At 41.4% G+C, this 16,473-nt stretch overlaps 1 protein-coding gene across 2 annotated transcripts in view; it reads left to right on the forward strand.

Moving 5' to 3' along the window:
- PLCB1 (phospholipase C beta 1) overlaps positions 1-16,473 on the forward strand; it is a 331,455-nt gene that overhangs the window by 249,048 nt on the left and 65,934 nt on the right. For both annotated transcript variants that reach the window (XM_057382807.1, XM_057382818.1), the window contains exons 16-24: positions 101-197; positions 3,853-3,937; positions 5,009-5,133; positions 5,323-5,477; positions 7,233-7,397; positions 8,521-8,620; positions 10,612-10,716; positions 11,218-11,327; positions 15,691-15,823. In XM_057382807.1, coding sequence (XP_057238790.1) covers positions 101-197; positions 3,853-3,937; positions 5,009-5,133; positions 5,323-5,477; positions 7,233-7,397; positions 8,521-8,620; positions 10,612-10,716; positions 11,218-11,327; positions 15,691-15,823 — 1,075 coding nt within the window. The remainder of the gene's footprint in view (positions 1-100; positions 198-3,852; positions 3,938-5,008; positions 5,134-5,322; positions 5,478-7,232; positions 7,398-8,520; positions 8,621-10,611; positions 10,717-11,217; positions 11,328-15,690; positions 15,824-16,473) is intronic.

The following is a 16,473-nucleotide window of genomic DNA, read 5'->3' on the forward strand; positions in this document are numbered from 1 at the left end:
GTCAATGAAAGTCACCACAACTGATAGAAAACTGGGCTTTAGTGTTCATGGCTTCTGATGGACAGAACCMAACTGCAGCATTTTCCCTTCTCTTCCCTAGGGTACTGCTGGAAGTGAGGCTATGGCCACAGAAGAGATGTCTAACCTGGTAAACTATATTCAGCCTGTGAAGTTTGAGTCATTTGAAGTATCAAAAAGTAAGTAAGAAACATCTTACACTTAAAATTACCTAGCAAGTTTTGGCAGGAGATTGTCGAGAAATGGAAGCTGCTTGGCTTCCTCTCAATTAGATACAGGCACACGGACAGAAAATGTWCCCTTGATATTCAGCCAAATAAATCCATTTGTGTTTTGAAACCTCTTTTARTCTAAATATCCATCAACAGTAAACACGCTGACATTTCAAAACCATTTTTGAAAATTATGTGCTTACATTGTCTCTGTTGTCCATGACTGAAGAGTAAGTTTTAAGCAACTTGAGAAAGGTGGTCATAAATATTCCTACCTTCATTTTGCCTCTGGAACTTTCATAGAAGATTCAGGGCAAGCAAAGGCTGCCCTTCACCACATGGAAATTCACTTTCCTGCCTCTGTGTGTTGCATGGAAAAGTCCATAATTTCACCCCCTGCTGGCTTTTACAGAAGATGCCTCTCTAGAAGTGTACGCGGTGGCATCTTCAGTAAACACTGCAGCATCTCTGCCTSCCTTGATGCACAACCCCCCCACTGTTTGCCTGCCCTTTTTCACTTTGTTTTGACAGGTTTTAATGTGCTTTTGGAGCTTTTTAGTTAAGGAAGTATACAGCATTTTAATTTATTCCGGATTTGTGGTGTCCTTGGCAGAGGACAGGTAATTGCTGCCTAARTCCATGTCTCTGTACAAGATTTGGCATTTACTCCTGATGAATAATAAACATGTAAGAAGTTCCCAACTGTTCATTTGTATGTGGGTATTTATGCAGACACACACGCATGAGCAGTCACAGACTCATGCAGGGAGCTGTACTTGTTCCCTGTARTAGTGTCCCTTTGGGTGTTTATAGTCTCCTCCAGCTCTAATGAGAGTTACAAGAACACAGTGGGAAGGAGATGTGCCTTCTGGAAAGGAAGCCATGTGAATCCTAGCACTACAAGTTGATGCAGCTGTTAGAAAATTGTCTCATGTAGGATTTTTTTTCTGCTCACATGCCTTTGTCTTTCTGAGTTTCATTTATTTTGTACAGACCTGCTGCTGCTGTCCAGATTTTTGTCCTAAGTCTTGATGTGAACTTCGATCAGTCATACTGTTTCTGTGAACTCATATTGTTAAGGAATTACATTTTTGGTATTTGTGTCTAAAAAATGATTATGTGATAAATATTGCCTTAGGTAGTAAATGTTGCTAGCTGCTAAAGCAAAACTTGTGTGTTCTGGTCTTAGTCTGGGCCAGGACTCACTGCTGGATCTTCATCAAATGAGCTGAATGAAGAAGGAATTAGATGAGGCTTGGTTTTCACTTTGCTATCTATCCAGCTATTTCTCCGAAATTTTACTTTTGTTCATTTGACTTCATGTTCTTAAGTATAAAGATACAGTACCGTATATATTCTACTATATACATATATATATAGTATTCTTAAGTATATGTATGTGTATATATATATACAAACTTGTCTTTTATACAGTTTCATTCTTTCAGTGTTACAGCATTTTTATAATTTATAATTTTTTATTCAGAATTTGTTTGGGTTTGTGATCCAGAACTCCGTGGTGTTAACAGTACTTCACTGCTTCTGTCACTCACACATTTTTAAAGTGCATTTTCTGGTCTTGCATCCAAGTTGTTAACAGATATATTGAATAGCTGTGGATCTGTRCCATTCCCCTGATTGCTCTCAGTAGAAATGTTCCCTCTGTCTGGCAKCAAGTAGCTGTGACTGTATTTTACCGTGTTTTTTAGTCAGTTTTTCAGTGAGCTATTTGCTCACTCTGCAGTGACTTCCTCCTGATTACATGACATGGTGTAGTGCATCACACGAGAGAAATAGATCTCCTGCACAGTCTTTTCTTCAAAGGGCAGGTTCCTTAATCCTCTCCAGATACTACAAGGAAATGGTTGTTCTTATTTTAATTAGGAGTTTGATTAAGCTCTGGACAGTTGGTAACCAAATCCTTTAACAGCTACCAGCTCTGATTTCCCACAGATGATCTACTGTAAGATAAGGCTGAGAGATAACAGTTTATTATTACACCAAATTCTAGCACTGATATTCTAAATAGGATGAAACCAGTATATATGTGTGTTGCTACTCCTATCCCATTAGYAGGGGATGGCTGGAGTAAGAATAATCTCAGTGTCTTTATGAGGAGCTGAGATAGAGGTGAGCCAGCTGGAGAAAGAAAGGATATTGAGTGTAAGAAAGGAAGGGGAGTGGCAGGAGAGAAGCCTCTAGGGAGTAACAGGAATCTTTCACCATCAGGAAATAACAGCTATGAATAATAGCAGTAGCATTAGCAGGCTGCTAATTAGAAATAGGGACCACCATAAAGGGTGAGTCCAGCTCTCCTAGAGGCAGAGAATTACTTTTGGAAACCCTCCTCTGACTCTTCAGCATACACTGAGAATGGTTTGTAGTTCYCAGGCTGGCAGCACATTTTCCTCTCACATTGGCCCTAACAATCTAGTTCCTCATTTCTTTGGATCCACTGCTTCCTTTTTGGCTCCCTGTAAGGACAATGCCCACCTGTTTCTGTCCTGCTCCTCTCTGCTTTTGCTCAGTTTTATCCCTCTCCTGCAGMTTCGCAGTTTGACTTTAGGGAGCTGGCCAGCCCTGCCTCCTGGCCATCCCTGGAYTGCTGCAGCACAATTGCAATCATTTCTAAACCTGGCTGAGGCCAAGCCTTTTCTCTGTCTTAATATTTGCTTTCAGCAACGTAGTGAGGCTGGAAAGATTTGCTTGGAACAGGCGCTAATCTCCTCATTTTTAAAGACATAAGAGGTAGTTAATGGATTTGATCTCCAGAGCTGTGGTCCTTGTAAGCAACCCACACAACCAATTGGGATGAAGTGGGAATCTGACAGGATTCCTTACCTTGTGTACAAAGAGCTGAAGCTAGAAGTGTCTTGACTTAGGCTGTCTGCTACATCCTGATGCTTGGGTGCATTGCAAGGTTGTGTCCCCAGCAGGCAAAGGTGAGTGACAAATGATATATAAATTAATGTTTACTTCTACCTGTTCAGATGCAGAGGAGGAGCTGTTCACCACTGGCAGATCAGAAAGTTTGACCAAGTTAAGGAGGTCATAAAAGCCTCATCCCAGTTGGGGATTAGGTCTGAAAGCCTGCTGGGATAGGMGAGTACACCTTCAGGGGTGATTGGGTAGTGGTGTTTTGTGGTTTTGACAGCAGTGACCTTACCCCAGCRTGCTGGAGCTGCCAACAATCACTGCAGGCACAGCCAGTGCACTGCTCACTTGGATCTGATTAACCTGTGGACATCAGGCATTACAGCCAAATTGGCTCCCAGCCCTCACATCAGCCTGCAAAGACAAGCCAGAGATCCAGCAGGACTCACAATAAGCTGCTGCAGCATCTCTGTGTTACAAATGTGGACTCTGTGTACCCTCTCAAGTACACCCACACGGTGTTTTGGCCCACCTGGTACCTGCAGCGCCAGCCTTGGGCAGCACCAGTGCCCTTCATTTGGGCAGTGCTGGTGTGAGTGCAGATGGAGCTCAGAGTGTGCAGAGCGAGGTCACTGCTGCCAACAAACCTGTCTATAAATTCCTTGGGTGGGRTAAGGGGGCTGGGACTAAACCACATGACTTCATGCTCTAAYGTGCCACCGGTTTTATCTCCCCTCYAAACCTGCAGAACGCAACAAAAGCTTTGAAATGTCTTCCTTTGTGGAAACCAAAGGGCTTGAGCAACTTACAAAGTCTCCTGTGGAATTTGTGGAGTATCCTTGAMTTTCAAAAAGCTGCTTTCTAAACCTTTGTATATCTGAGATCTGCTGTGGAGCTTTATTGGAATTCAGAGACAGGAGCTGGGGAAATAGGGAACCCAAATGAAATTTGTAGATTTGCCTGTCTTTCTAAATGAATTAATTGGCCTGAGTTCTGATGAGCTGATTTAAAAACTGGCATGAGTCCTCGTGCTATGGGCTAGGACTAGAGGGAATATGCATAAATGACATATTGAAGACCTGATTCTTTGTATTCTGATTGTTAAATTTATCATCCTATATGAAGTGATGTGAGTTCTGGTGAGCAAATTGTCAAAATGTGGCTGGCTTAGGTGTTTTGCAAATTTACGTGAGAATCCTCATTTCCCATCACACCTCCACCTCTGAGAGCCCTGAGCTGATTTATTGCCACACAAATTTTTTTAAGAACTTACAAAGAAAAGCTAAGGAACATTCTGGTTAGACCTKTTGATGTTTCTCAGTATGTCTCCTCATGGCTGCAGTTAAGAGTGAATGGGATAAAATAGATAAATAGATAAAATAGTGCCTCARAGGAGATGAATGGAAGGCTCCTTTCACAGATCACCTGTCATGTTCTCATCTCAGAGATTTGTAGCCTCACCTGTGAGATGTGTACACTCATCATGTAGAGGCCAATTCTAATCTCATTTCAGAAAACCACTTTTTAACTGAACACCTCTCCCTGCTCCAGACAAGGATTYGCTGTTTACAGCCAACTGGCCTCTGTAAATGTAATCCTAGGAAAATCCCAAAGTAGAAACCATAAAGATAAATAGAATATTATGAATGTGATCTTAATGGAAATTCCTGTGCTCTTTCCTTGGTTATTCTGAGTAGTTCATGCAGGAACAAGCAGGACCTTTAATTTYCCCCATATTTATCATATCTCCTACAAAACTGTGGACATCTGGAAGCGTGGTGGTTACAGAAATCCAATGAGGAACCCATTGTGTAAAGAATTACCTGCATTTAACTCTGCAGCTGCACTTCTCTGACACGGTGATTTTTGTCACGTGTTCTATACCTTAACTACTCACTGTTCAGATACAACAAAATGCAGCTGAGCCGGATTTACCCAAARGGAACACGAGTGGACTCTTCCAACTACATGCCACAAGTCTTTTGGAATGCTGGCTGCCAGATGGTCGCCCTCAACTTCCAAACTGTAGGTAGGTTATGCTGTTCCCTGGGTTTGGAAAACTGTGCATGKCCACTTCTCTGATAGTTTCTGATGMATAGGTAGGAAAGCTTTYATTAATCAAAAATTATTTGAATTACAGTGATTTTAAAAATTTTATTGCTTTTTGAAATTATTATCTATCCAGAATGTAACTCTTACCAATATTTTTAACATCTAGATTTGTCTATGCAAATAAACATGGGAATGTACGAGTACAATGGCAAAAGTGGATACAGGTTAAAGCCAGAATTCATGAGAAGGCCAGACAAGCACTTTGACCCGTTCACTGAAGGAATAGTGGATGGAATAGTAGCCAACACTTTGTCTGTCAAGGTATGTACATAGCTGGTGGAAGTGCTCTCATGTGCCAGAGCTTAGATGTATTTATATTTCAGTTGTGCAGTGGCCTAGTAAATGGCTATACTGTAAGCTAAGAAAATAAAATTAATTTAACTTTATGGGTGTGACATTTAATTTTTAAATTCTGCCTCACGTTTTCACATTGTAGGATAAATCAATGTATTTTTATTGTCTGTATTCTTTGTCATAGAAGTARTTACAGAATCACAGAACTGGGAAGTGAGTGGATTTAAGAGCAGTTTGGCTGTGTTTTTTAGAAACAAAGGGCTGGATTTAAAACATGCTGTTGTGAAATGGGAGGTTGGGCTGAAACAGCTAGAACACTAAATGCTCAGTATAATAAATTTTTCTGGTTTTCTGAAAGTTCTCCAGCAGAACTGTGGAACCATAAACGCTCATTGCAATTCATTGCCAACTTGTTTTCTCATGTTCGTTTTTAAGGACCTGTAATGAAGTTCAGGAACTGCCAGGAATCTGCAGATTGAGAATTAGAGGTTTAGTGTGAGTGTTTAGAKGGGTAGATTGCATTGGCCGTGACAGGAGGACAAACTCACTTGGTGCATCTCCAATTGTAAAACCATAAACTTCCTGGAGTCCTGCTACTCCTTTAATGGATTTGTCCATTAGAAGAGCCTCTGCATTACAGAGTCCACCTGCAAAATATCCTCCTGTTTTCAATGAGAGAAAACAAGTATTTCCTCCCGGGCTGCAGGCAGAAGCGCAGSAGAGCTGTGCTGGGAGGGATGTGGATAAAGCAATAGTCTGGTGGCCAGCACAGTAATAGAAGAGGATGTGTGGGGTGACCTTTTGTGGTGACCTGCAATCATGGAAGCTTTCAGGCTCCTCCTGTGGGTTTAGAGGCACTTTCTTGTGCAATTACAGCAAATGGAAGTGGAAGTCATTCGGTAGCTATTAGGAGATGCACAGTTTCTAATGGGAATGAGCAGGCAGGAGTCAGGAGCCCGCTGTCAGAMGGCAGCTGCCTCTGCTCAGGGCGGGCTCTGCTGCTCCTGTGGCAGTGCTCACACAGGGCAGAGCTGGCAATGGAGTCAGATTTGCTTTAGGCAAGCCTCCATTACATTAAGGTACAGTGACACTGCTACACTCTCCTGTGCTTCTTCAGTTTGCTGAGGTAATTACAGACCTTGCTTTCACTTTTTCAAATTAGGAGTTGTGCCRCCTGTTAAAAAGAAACACTTGGAAAGACCAACAACTATTTTACAGTTTTGTTTTCATAGTGAAACTCCTCACCCTCTGTGAAGTATTTATTGAAATGCAAACTTTTAGGATTGTTTTCTCCCTCACAGCTAAAAGCATGTATCATTTCTCTGCCACTTAAACATCTATTTTTCCTAGCATTTTTTGAACCTGTTGTTGAGACTAGATKGAACTTAAGAGTTCTCAGGAAACAGGCATTGGGAAAGAGATCCCAATGAGTATTCCTGCTAAGGGAAGGGCAGCAGCATGATTTCAACCACATTATCACTCTTAGGGGAATTCAGGACCACAGGGTCACAGGAAACTAGGCCTCACAAGTTGTTTTTCTGTGTTTGCAATTAAATAGCGGGGGGGGGGGGGGGGTGTTTCTGTTTATTGTGGGTTTAGTGTTGTTTTGGTTTTAAATGCACACTGTCTGACCGTTAATGAGAATTATCCATCTGCATTACAGCCACTCATTTCCTAATCGTTAGCAATTTCTAATGATGCTCTTTTGTTTTTTGGCTTTAGATAATTTCAGGTCAGTTCCTTTCTGATAAAAAAGTTGGCACCTATGTGGAAGTGGACATGTTTGGCCTGCCTGTGGATACCAGGAGAAAAGCTCTGAAGACCAAGACCTCTCAAGGCAATGCAGTGAACCCTGTGTGGGAGGAGGAAGCCATAGTTTTTAAGAAGGTTGGTGTAACACTTGCTTCCCAAAAGGRCATTGTGCTTTTTTTATCACTGTCCAGCAGGGTCTTTCCATGGCTTACTGAAAATTTGCACTTGTTACAAAGAAGGAAAAGAGATTCTGAATAATTATTTCATAGTTCAGCTGCTTTTGCTGAACTTTGGCTGCTCCAGCTGTGGCAGCTGCTGCTCAAAGTAGTCTGAAGTCACCTTGGTTGTTGCAGTGGCACAGCTGGAAGCAGCAGCCATGTGGATGGAATGGACAGCAGGCACAGATCCCAGCAGCAGTTCAGTGGAATGGCCATGGCAATCTGCCCTGGCTGGAAGCAGCAGCCCGGTAACCTGAGAGCAGGACAATGGGAATGCAGCTCYAACCACCCAGCTGGCTGAGCTGGCACAGCCAAAGCAATCTGCTGTCCCTGCTTGTCACTGTCTTGGGCTATAAAATCACTGCCCGGGTGATGAAGACAAATCCCATCCACTTGAGATGAGACATCTGAGCTACTCCAGCAATGTTGCTCACACTCAGTTCTCTAAACTTTTAAGGGAGCAGAAAATACTGAGCACGTTTTAGGACCATTCAGTGTGAATGTTTTATTGCATTTTGCAATACACCTGCAGCCAATATTTGTACAGAATCTCTGGGTTTTGCTCATCRAGCTCCTCAGTTAAGCATATCCAGAGTCCAGGTGTTTGTAAAAACATTTTTTTCAGATTTCTCTCAGCAAGTGTAGCTCACAAGGATGTTTATACACTTGGTACTTGGAGCAGTGCTCTTTTCCCTGAATATTTGGCCTTCTGAATGGCTTTCCCTTGGCAGCCAGCCAGAGCTTAAGTTTGGAAACATCACTAGYATTTTTCTTCTGTAATGAACTTCTAATTAGTGTACTTTGTTTCTCTATTTAGTTAACMATTGTGCCTGACTGCCCCTGTGCTCCAAGAAGCACAGGCTACTATTTTTAGAAAGGTTGAAAATAAATCGGAGAAGCTCCTAGGTTCAGATTGTTCCTCTTTTTTTTTTTTTTCTTTCAATGACTAGATAAATTTTAGCATATATTCTCTGCAGCCTGTTGAAGGAGCTGCTTCATTCTGAGCTGAAAGTTAATAATGCAACAATATTGCCTTGCAGGTGGTTTTRCCTTCCCTGGCCTGCTTAAGGCTAGCAGTGTATGAAGAAGGAGGGAAATTCATTGGCCATCGGATATTGCCAGTCTCTGCAATTCGACCAGGTAAAACCTTTTTCTCCATCCAGACACTGTGGTGAAAAGAGGCAGCAAGGCAGAATCTCAGCTTCTCTAAATCAGCAGCCACTCAGCAGCATCATAGCAATGGAGGACATGAATAACCTATCCTGGGTTTGAAAAAGAAAAATACCGTATTTCACCAGAAATTTAAATTTTTAACCATCCAGGAAAACCAATAGAATTAAATCATCAGAGGCATGGTTGGAACTTAYTTATCTCCAGTACATCTTCATGCTCACAGGTTGATACTAAAAAGTGCAATTGCACGCTTTTAAGAGGAAAGAGGGCAGCAACAGCCAGTTTTGATCAGTCATCTTTGTGAGAATGGGACGTAGCTGGAATGAAAGCAAAATCTGCTCCTCTCAATGTAATTTCTACATGCATGAAAGACTGACCTRTATGCAAGCTGTTATATCTCTGCAGCACCTTTAAATCAGTCCAAAATTACTGTCATCCACATTGCTGAAAATTAAAAGAAAAATGTCGTTATTGGCCTCTTCTAAATCAAGTTATTTCTACTATAATATGTGGCCACTTAACCGAAAATTGCAACAGCTCCAGMCACATTTTCCAGGCCAGAGACTTTYTGGAGATCCTCTTTCAGAAAGATGCAGTGACATTGGCAGTTTGAGCAAGGGAAGTGTTCAAATTCAGTGCCAGGTTTTCCAGTGAGGGGAGGAAACTGAATTAGGGCAAGCATATGGGCCATGAACATGCTCCCAGCTTCACTCACACTGGAAAAGGAAGAATATTTGTATCTGCCCTGTGCCTTATCCTGCACAAAACTCACATGTCCCCACATCTAACATTTGGCCGTGTTATTTCTGAAGAATAATCTCTGCACCTTTTTCATGAGTCAGCTCAGTTTATCAATCCACCTGAAACCTTTTCTGTGCCAGCTGCATTTTCTGCTGGCTTAATGAATATAGCTGTCTCATGGAGGATCTGCTGAGTGCCAGAGCAAGATAGGTGGGTGATGGGAGAGGAGAAGGGGGTGGGAAGGAGTTCCCTCTTGTGGTAAGTGAAATMTTACCAGAGTTGTTACCCACAGGCCCATTCTTGTGGCTCCAGCAGTCATCATTTTACAGCATGTGATGGAGAGCAGCGAGTGGGTTTGGGTTTGTGTCCATGCTGAAAAGGAGGTTGCTGGAGGAGGTCGAGAGAACTGAGTACCCTTTGTAATGTGTAACACCTCTCTTTCTGAGATGCTATTGTAAATTATATCATGCTGTCACATAGRTCCACACCCTTGTCACTATTTCCAAAGTAAAGATTTAACCATACTCGGAGAGAGAGCTGCTCACATCAGCCAAGTGAAGATTGCCCCAGATAAGTGCTCCTGATTTGGATCCTGACACTACCCACACATGTAGCTCCCAAACTGGACATGGCACCCAGTGCTCCAAGGTGATCAGCCAAAGGCTGGACAGCCAGCTGTCAAAGCAGTCTGAAAAGTCTCTTTTTACAGAAGTATTTCTAAGGATGGTCACATCATAGGATTTAAACACACAAACACACTCTGTAGCCATCATGCCACATTGTATATTTTATTAATTAGTCTTGTGTGTAGATGGGCTGTTACATCTTTTTTGAGATACAGTTTGCTCTGGCTTTTCAGATCACTGAGTACCACCAGGGTCACTTTTGAAAATTAAGTAAGATCTACACAATTTTGAAAAGACAGGCATAGGTACTGAAACAGAATGCGTGAAAAATTTAAAGAAAKTAGCATTTTTAGCATCACTCACATRTGTAAGAATAAACAATATATTATTTTAAGCTTCAGTGCCCCGTGCCTTTCCAGCAGTCTGTACACTTATCTCTGAAGCCCTTCAGGTAAACCTTTCCCTGCCAGAAATCCCTGGAGCTGTTTGCTCAATTGGAACCACAGTGTAAATAACAACTGACAGCCCTGTTGCGTWGGAAATGGCTGTGGAAGGCTTTATGCTCTGAACTGGTTGTTCCCTACTTTGCAGGCTATCACTACATCTGCTTGAGGAATGAGAGGAACCAGCCTTTGACACTGCCAGCTCTCTTTGTGTACATCGAGGTCAAAGACTATGTGCCTGACACTTATGCAGGTAACTCTGTATCATGCAGGTCCTTTTGCTGCTGGGGAATAGAAAGGTTAATTGAAACACAACATGCATGGGGTGTGCGTGACTCACCAGGCTGGGGTAACAGTCCTGTGAGCAAAGGTCTGCATCTGATGGATCACTCTGTCTCCTCACTCCTAGGAGATGGCCTGATTTACAGCYATTTGCCTGAGGCTTAGGATTCAGGCCAATTCTTATTTTCAGCAGACTCCAAAGGAGCAAATACCCCAGGCATTTGCCAGTGAAACACAAATGAAACTTTGCATGCAGGACACATGAGTATATAATTGTTTCCTAGGCAAAGTGCCATGCTTGAAGGAGAGAACTGTGTTTTGGCATTGGGTTTAAACAAGGATAGCTTTAAATGCCGTGCAGTAAAAGACCATCTTCAGTGAAAACCATTATTCTGCCTCTTTCTGAAAAGCTAGGGAGTGCTGGGGCCATAATACTAGGGCTTTGAAACTGAAGTATTTTCCTTATTCCTAGATGTGATTGAGGCCTTATCCAATCCAATCAGATACGTAAACTTGATGGAGCAGAGAGCCAAGCAGCTGGCTGCACTGACTCTGGAAGATGAGGAAGAGGTAAAGAAAGAGGTAAGGGAGGTTTCTGAGACTCTGAAAGTCATGCTGCAGTATTCAAAAGCACCTGCTTTGCTTAGAAAGACAAATACTGAAATCCCTGTGAATTGTACGTGTTGATTACATAAGCATCTGTAAACATCTCACCTGGATGAGACTGGAGCACACAGCATCCCAGCAGCATTGCATGGGGAGTGTGGTGTCACTGAAGGCAGTGTGGTGTGCACTGGGCAAGTTGTTGTTCAGCAATGAAATAAATGAAAAACTGAGGAAATGGGGGTGCTGTGCATCTTTTCTCTGTAGCACCTGAAATCTTTGTGACTCAATGCCTGTTGTTTGCCAGCGTGCTGCTGGTTCCCCTTGAAAAAAAAAAAAAATTAAGACAACTCTGTGTCAAGGAGCTTTTCCTAAAAGTATTACAAATTGCACAGAATTTCAGACTGTCTCTAAAGAGGTCATTTTGTTGAGAAACATTTGTGTATCTCAGATTATGATGTCTCTACAGATTCTCTGTGAGCAAACATGCCCTAAAGTCACACAGGGTAATCATACAGTAATTTAGGGGGTCTCTGGAGTTCAACTGATTCAACCCTTCATAGACATCAGAAAGAGCAATGAAGAGGGAGAAGTCCATGGAGTAAATACATGTTCTGGCCTGTGGTAGCTCAGCTGAAAGCTATTGGAGCTACAATTTTAGTTGTTATGTATCTGGGTAGCTAATCTATGGTTACCTACAGACTAAYCTGTGAACCCTTTTTCTGTAAATTGAAGGTGTTGTTCTGGGTGTAATTGAGAGTTCAGCTGTACTTTCTGATGGACTCTGCACGTTCAGACATTCAGTCTCTCTGTTCCAGACACTGTCTTTGGGACATTGTTGAGCAGTGTTTGAGCAGAKCAGCTTTGTCTGTCAGAGGTGGCTGTGCCAGGTGCTGCACTCCAAGTGATCAAAAGGCTCTTGGCATAGTCTCTAGCAAAGACAGAAAAATGCTTTTTAGTCCTAAACTGCCCTCTGCTCTGCTGCCTGCCTTCTGCAATTCTCAGATGTGCAAAACCTCGCTGAACTAGATTTTGTAACCAAGAATACATTCCCAAAGCAGACCAGATGAGTGAAAGTCATTACAATTCAGTAGCCAACAATTTACTCTTTGTGCAGTGTCACAAGCTCTGCTGAATGAGGACACTCTGAAATGCTCAATAGTATCTTAGACATTTATCTAGGACACTCTACACATGAGATTCTATATTAATAGAAAAGCCTTTTTTTTTTTTACATAATCCTTTAAATACCTTAGAGGTCATTTTTACTTTTGAAAAACTACAGATTTTCCTGTTATGTACAGGCTTATTTTTTAGAAAAATTCTTGTCATTGAGAATCTCCTGCAGCAAATGAAAAGAGAGATGACTCTGTCAAGGAGCTTGGGAGCTTATAGGATAAAAGAGCTTGTTTTGGAGAAGCACAGAAATATTTTGTAAAAGAAAACTGTAGGGATTGTGGTGTGTTTGCTAAAAATGTGTAGTGTTTGAGTTAGCTGCAGCACCAGGGGACAGGGACAAAACTGCCACTTTGTCAGTCTGAATTCACCACTGTTACCTTCTCTTTTAAAGGCACTTTTTGGGTAAGATATTTGGCAGCTGGTCTGTATTTGGAAATCTTGAATTCCCTGATCACATTTTGTGATGATGGCATTTCCTCATCCATCAGTATCCTTCTCTTTTACTGGCCCACAACAATCACACCGATTCATAATTGCAAATGCCTTCACTGGCAACACAGCTGAACAAACCCCAGAGTGCCAGAAATGAGCACCTAATTGCACCTGATTTCACTTTTCCAAAGCCCAGTTTCAAATTTACACACCAAAAATGATTGTGTGCAAAGCTTTGCTGTCTCCCAGCACGGATTCCACACCCCACACCTCTTTCCTTCCCCTCACACACGTTTTTGATCTAAGCAGCTGTCAGAGGAAAACTGAGACGTTTTTGTTTTGCTTTCCTTGCTATGGAAGTTGAAATTCAATCTCTGTAGGAAGTTTCCCARGGTTCTCACAGAATAGTAATCAAATAAACCACCTAACTGAATTTTGAAAAAATAAATTAGCCTTTCTTTAGGCTTCATATTACCTTGTTTGTTAATGGTTAGTGTCATTATGTAAACAAAGAATGCTGAAGAACTGACAGAAGTAGAAGTTCCAGCATCTTTTCTGGATTTATTCACAAAGTTCCCATCATGTGTATTAGAGAAATTCCTACCTTTACCTTTCTGGTCAGTCCTTGCTTTCCAGCCTGGCCTTAGAACATCTGTTTTTGGGGAATGGAATACCTGAAGCGTGGGTTTTGTACTTTAACTGTACATTGTAAATCTTGAAAAGCATACAGGTAGTGAAGGTTGCCTTCTCTTCCCCTGCCAAGTGTTTTTTACAGACAGGAGGACTAATCCTATGAAGTTTGCAGAAAGTTCCTTGGTAAGAATTAATCCCAGCCTGAAGTAACTCCTTTTCTCTATAGGAATAAAAATAAACCCTACAGATACATTTCTCTATGGGTATGTATCCTTCTGGTGAATCCTATCTTATCTTAGTGAATTCACTGTATTAAAAAGGCATGGCAACATGTGAAACAGAAACCAGTTTATGGGAATGTTAAAACTGTAAGTTAGAAGGCTGGATTACATCATGTTTTAAAAACAGCCTAAAAGGAAAAATCCGTTTTTTAAAGGAAAAATCATGTTTATTTTAGCATTCTTTTAGCATAGTGTGATGAATTATGGGAAGAGAAAGTGCTTTTTAGTGAGATKAGATTGCTTGATGTAGTGAAAATTATTCTTKGTTCACTTTGTGATCCTGTCTCACRTTTTTGCTTCAGTTTCTGAGAACAGATGTTTTATGTCCCAAACTGACAGGTTGTATTAATTGTTCCTCAACAAGCTGTGATGCAGCATTTCACAGCACATAAAAACCTGGTCTGAAGAGAAGATAATACCCACTTCCCCATGCAGGGGGACCCAGAATTGCCAGAAGTTAGTAATTCTGGCTTTATTTGTATTAAATGTTGATGATCTGTGGAGCAAACATTGTTTYTATTAAACTAATGAACTGCAGCCTGTGGAGGACTGAGAGGATAACCACATCTGTGTTTGTCACAGCTACAGCTTTTGCCTGTCACATTGTTCCTCTGTTGTAAACATTGGCTAAATCATGTTTTTCCATATTTTATTGCAGTCATTCCTGTTTGATATAGATGAAGTTGTTGGCATTGGGTTTCGATTGCATCATGTTCCTGCCTACAGTACCTCCCTCCTGTAATTCTGGTAGGAGTAGGCTGTTGAGACAGGAATTGTTTTGCAATATGCCGTGTGCTGTCAGGGCCAAGCTGAAGGAAATCAGCAGCAGGAGCAGCACAAAGCAGTTGGATCAAAATGCATTTTGCCTGTGTTGATGCAGCACAGGCTGATATTTTGCAAGTGTGAAKTAGTCACAGGGCAAAAAAACAACTGTGATGTCCTGCTTTTGCATGTAATGTGATGATCATCAAAGGGGGAGCTGGAAGCAGCTGAAGGAACAAATCCCAAACTTCCCTGAGACACCCTGGCAACTGGCCCCTCACAGGGACAGCAGGAAGCAGGACCTGGCTATTTCAAAATAAAAATTGTTTTGAGTGACCTTCTGTTTGCTGAGTGCCGGGTGYCTGCTTGAAACATGATGGTCACAGGGACGATTTCAGATGTTCAGTGTGTAGTACAATGCACACTGCAAGCCTGAGCCTGGATGGAGAGAAGGAAAAGATTGTGGAARATGCTTAAATGTTTGGGATACCACAGACGTGTTCATGCAGCAGAATGGAGGTACTGTTTACATCTTGTCCTTGGAGTGTAGTTACAAAAATGTAAGATTTTGGGAAGTCACAAGGATGTCTCTCCTCTGTGAGAATGGGAAATAATGATAGCACTGTGTGTGTCAATGAAATTTAAAAGTGATTTTGTAGACGTGCTTTGTTCACAGCAGGGATTTGAGAAGCATTCTCCTGCCAGCACCCAGGTTATTTCTAGAAAGATTTTATGACTCTTCACTAAAATACAGATTTCACATCTGGTGCAGCTAATATATATTGTACTGRAAAATGTCCCTGATGAGTTATATCCACTTAAAATACTCTTTCAGAATAATACATGCTCTATTTCTTCTTGAAATTTATTCTGCACAAACGAGCCACCTGAGTTATCACCGCTCTTAAGGATGTTTTTTCGTTGTTTTCTTTTAGACTTATTTTTAGATACATTTGCAGAATTTTGCATTTAGAAAACCGTCTCAGTTAGCCCTGCAAATGAATTAAGTCTGCTAGTTGGGAAAAATAATGTGAATTATTATCATGTGATTTCAGATTGACCACGGGGATGCACCATCTGAAGCTAACAATGAACCCAGGCCAACACCAGCAGAAAATGGGGTAAATTTCACTGCCTCCCTTACACCGAAACCAGCAACTCAGGTTGTCCACAGCCAACCAGCACCAGGTAAAAAAAAACAAAACAAAAAAAAACAAAAAAAAAAAACAAACCCCAACAAAACTAAGGAAAAGGGAAAACAAAGTCTTATATTTTCAAAATAAATCTGGATAATTTTCCAAGTGCTTTGTGTTTAAAGAACAAAGGTGGGAAGTTTTGTGTGTGTGTTTGTTTGGTATGTGTAACGTAGGTAGAAACTTCCCTGTCGCTTTTCTCTGCTGTTGGGGCAACTCTTCAAATACAGAAATATCTTAAATATATACTTTATCAAATACAGAAATACAGAAACATCAACTTAACAGTTGCTTTAGAGATGAAACTGAAGTTCATTACCAGCAAGAAAATGTGCTGGGGTTTTTTTTATTGTTGTTGTACCAAGTGCAGAAATCTCTTGGAATTGTTTTCACAAATATCCCTAATTTATGCACGTAGTCACATCTTACTCCATTCACAAATGCAGTCTTAGGGACTTCATTTGTTTTGTATTGACACACCTCTGTAGCAAATGCTTGTTAAATACAGTATAATTTCGTGACTGTGATCTCTATAGGCACGATCTGACTGACTTCCAAGGAGCTGGGGTCATTCCTATGTGCAGGAGTTTTGCACTGACATCATAATATGTAATACAGGTGTCCTGTCAGCCTAATGGCACTCAA

This window comes from Malurus melanocephalus, unplaced genomic scaffold (genome assembly GCF_030028575.1).
Source record: "Malurus melanocephalus ecotype Western Australia unplaced genomic scaffold, MMel_1.1 scaffold_13, whole genome shotgun sequence".
Classification (NCBI taxonomy): Eukaryota; Metazoa; Chordata; class Aves; order Passeriformes; family Maluridae; genus Malurus; species Malurus melanocephalus.